The 3625-nt window shown below is 38.6% G+C and overlaps 1 protein-coding gene across 1 annotated transcript; it reads right to left on the bottom strand.

Moving 5' to 3' along the window:
* Positions 1 to 1047: 1047 nt before the first annotated feature.
* On the bottom strand, positions 1048 to 3380 carry LOC132630587 (uncharacterized). Its single transcript, XM_060346157.1, has 4 exons — positions 3131 to 3380; positions 2381 to 3016; positions 1424 to 2272; positions 1048 to 1235 (listed from the first exon to the last, which is right to left on the bottom strand). The coding sequence occupies exons 1-4, from the start codon at positions 3378 to 3380 to the stop codon at positions 1048 to 1050; spliced, it is 1923 nt and encodes a 640-aa protein (XP_060202140.1).
* Positions 3381 to 3625: the final 245 nt, after the last annotated feature.

Below are 3625 nucleotides of genomic sequence, written 5' to 3'. Positions count from 1 at the left end.
AACGACCCGTTTGGTCATTACTGCGTTTCCGACCCTTTTGATTATTTTTCGAGCTTTATTAGCTCATATTTGACCCGCGAGGACCATCGGCATGCTTCCCAAAGTCATTGGAGTTGATTTGGGTAAGTTTTGAGAAATTTGGCTTAAAAGCAAAAAATAGTTGACTCAGAGTTAACTTTTGGGCGAACATACCTTTTTCGGGAATCCGTCTATTCCGAGCGGTCCAGATGGTCTGTTAGAACTTGTGTGCATATTCGGTTTGGTTCCCAATGCACTCGAGTGCATTTTGGGACTTGGGTTGGAATGTTTTTTGAGGTATCGCGGTTCGACTTGGTCAACGAGACCTCTGATGGGAATTCTGAGGCCATGAGTGCGTTCGTAATGCGTTTTTATGTATATCTGCATATTTGGTTTGTGTGCAGGAGGTTTCGGGATGGTTCCGAGTGTTGATTCCAATTTTGGAAGACACTAAAAAATTCTGGTGTCTGGTGAGCGCTATAGCGGTGGGGCGACCGCTATAGCGGCTGACGGACCAGATTTTCTATTTTAAAACCTCTAAGTCTCTAAACATTTCCCCATTACATCTAAAGGCTATTGGAGAGGGTTTTGGAGTTCTTGAAGAGGCTAAGCTTTGTGGTGAGTTTCCCCAACCTTATACTTCATTCCTTGATCATTAAATCGCCATAGAAATTCATGGTTCATTCTAAGTTCTTTTTTTTTTTTTGAATAAATATCCATTAGGTTGTGCCTAATAGCTTATTTCATTAATAAGTAATAAAAGAAGTATTCTTACATCATGCTCAAAGTAGGAACTAGCTAAAATAAGATGTTCTAAAACTACAGTGAAGTTCAAGCACAAGTTGCTCTCCCTTCCTACCACAATGTCATTAAGTTGCATAACTGCATCCAGTTTCACAGTCTGATCCTGTATGCATAATAAGTACAAAATGGTAATGATCATCATCAAGTCTTCTTGGTCTTAATCCTCAAATTTGGGTACTGATTCTTGTCCATGTTGATGAGTGTCCTGCCAGTGCTTGAAAGATCTTAAAATCCATTTATCTCCAACTTGCTGCCTGTGTCCAAAGCCATGTTAGCTAGGTAATCTGCAATCTTGTTTCCTTCCCTATAGATATGCTGCAAATGTACTGAACATAATTGCATAAACTTTTGTATGTCTTCTATTATTGTAATAAGATGCCATGGTGTTGAACTGCTTGCAGTATTCTCTTGAGCTGCATGGAATCAGTTTCAATGATCACCTGTGGGATCCCCTTTAGTATACAGAAATATAGAGCTTCTTTGATTGCCTCAGCCTCTGCTACAATATTGGTTGTGTCTGCTATCTGTGCTGTCTATGCATATATAATGTCTCCATTGTGATTTCTGTAACAAAAGCTATAAGAACTTGGTCCCGGATTACCCCTACTAGCTCCATATGTGTTGATCTTTATATGTCCCTCTGCTGGTGCTTGCCATATGATTTTCTTGTAATGCAAAATTGGCCTCCATGTTTCTAAGCAATCCAACAACTCTGGCCATCCTGGTGGTACATGAGCTAGTCTTGAAAACTTGACCCTCACCAGTTGCCAAATAGTTTTATGAACCTGATATTCCAACCTAGAAATTGTCATGTTTCCTCCATGCTTGATTTTATTTCTTCTCTTCCAAATTTCCCACATGATAACTGCTGGTATAGCCTTCAACAGTTGTTGCACCTTAGTAGGTCCATGTTTCCAACATTTTATAATCACTTGACTAAGCTGCAAGCCTTCAATATTGATACCTGCACATGAAACAAACATTCTCCATAGCTTGGTAGCTACTAGAGAGGTTAGAAAAAGATGTGACATGGTTTCTTCTTTTGGTTCTTGGCAACACCAACACTTTGATGGCATGCTCACTCCCAAACTGTGAAGAACCTGATCTATTGGCAGCTTAAAATTCCATGCTCTCCATATAAAGAATGACAGCTTGAAAGGAAGTCCTCTCTCCCACATATACTTGTAAATATCTTCCCTCTCATCCTTCTGTCTAATATAATTCCATGCACTTTTGACAGAAAACTTACCATTTTGTTCCAACATCCACCAGGTTTTGTCCAAAGGTAATGTATCTACTGGTGGAGAGATATTTTGCATTATATGTTGAACAATATCCTCAGAAAGCTGTTCTCTCAAAGCAATCAAATCCCATTCTCCTCCGCTACTAAACTGTTTGACTTCAATCTCCTCTTCTGCATGATTTTCTTCCACAACATGATATAATGCACCTAGTCAGGTCCAGTTGTCAAACCAGAAACTAGCATCTCCCTGTCTTATCTGCCACCAAATTTCATGCTCAACTAAATCTCTGACAAGAATCATCTTCTTCCATGTACGGGATCCTCCCCTAGCATTGGCTATCAAAGGATGCAATTTCTTGCAATACTTGTTGATCATGAATGAAGCCCATAGAAAAGGCTTTGTTCTTAGGTTCCCCCATAATTTGCATAACAAAGCATTTGACATGTCAAAAACTAATCTAAAACCAAGGTCACTCTCTTCCTTTGGTAGACAAGCAGCCTCCCATTTGATCCAGTGTCTGCACCTTGTATCACTTTTATAATTCCAGAAAAATCTAGCCAAAAGCCTGTGTATATGTCTGATCACTCCAATTGGTGGGCTCATAGCAGAAAGAATATGCAAAGGCATACTCTGCAGGACATTTGAAATCAATACAGCCCTTCCACCATAGGACAACATCTTCCCATGCCAAGATTGTATTCTTTTGCCTATTTTCTTTATTATGTCATCATAACATGCAATCTTGTTTCTGCCATAGTATATTGGGCAACCAAGATAAGTAAAAGGAAAAGATCCCTTTCTGATCTTAGTAATTCCCATTATTCTTCTGACCATAGTTTGAAAAACTTTATGATGAACATAGAAAGCACTCTTATTCAAATTGACTAACTGTCCAAACACTTCCTCATACTGCTGAATTTTCTTTATCATAAGCTTAACTGATTCTTTCTCTGCAGACAAGAATAATATGGTGTCATCAGCATATGAGAGATAATTAATAGAAGGACTCCACTTAGGTATGTCAAATGGTTTGAATCAGTCCTTTTATAAAAGTGAATTTAAACTTCTAGAGAGAACTTCTGCTGATATAATGAACAAAATAGGAGATAGTGGATATCCTTGTTTAACTCCTCTTAAAGAGGTGAAGAAACCATGTGCTTTGCCATTTATGAGCACTGAGTACCAATTACTTGAAACCAGCCTAAACACCGTGTCAATAATTCTTTCACTGAAGCCAAACTTCTTGAGTACCTTAGACAAAAACAACCAAGAAACTCTGTCATATGCTTTCATCATATCCAGTTTAACTACCATGTTGGCTGTTTTAGTTCTTTCAGATATATCTCTGACTATTTCTTGTGCTAACAACACATTTTATACTATGCTTATGCCCTTCACAAAGCCTGACTGGTTACTGGAAATTAACAGTGGCAATAATTGAACCAGCCTTTCATGCAGTACTCTTGAGATGATCTTATTGCTGAAGTTACTCAGGCTGATTGGCCAATCAGAAAAAGTCTCAACTTTGTCCTTCTTTGGCAGCAGTACCAGGTTTGTAT

This window comes from Lycium barbarum, chromosome 3 (genome assembly GCF_019175385.1).
Source record: "Lycium barbarum isolate Lr01 chromosome 3, ASM1917538v2, whole genome shotgun sequence".
Taxonomy (NCBI): domain Eukaryota; kingdom Viridiplantae; phylum Streptophyta; class Magnoliopsida; order Solanales; family Solanaceae; genus Lycium; species Lycium barbarum.
The sequence above is the reverse complement of the archived record's forward strand: the minus strand, read 5'-3'. Positions and strand labels throughout refer to the sequence as shown.

Bases quoted from the DNA above. Each gene is read 5' to 3' on its own strand.
- LOC132630587 (XM_060346157.1), bottom strand. From the start codon at position 3,380: ATGGTAGTTAAACTGGATATGATGAAAGCATATGACAGAGTTTCTTGG. The intron at 3,017-3,130 runs GTTTAAATTCAC...TCTTGTCTGCAG, and splicing joins AGCAGAAGTTCTCTCTAGAA to AGAAAGAATCAGTTAAGCTT. The intron at 2,273-2,380 runs GTACATGGAAGA...GGACCTGACTAG, and splicing joins CAATGCTAGGGGAGGATCCC to GTGCATTATATCATGTTGTG.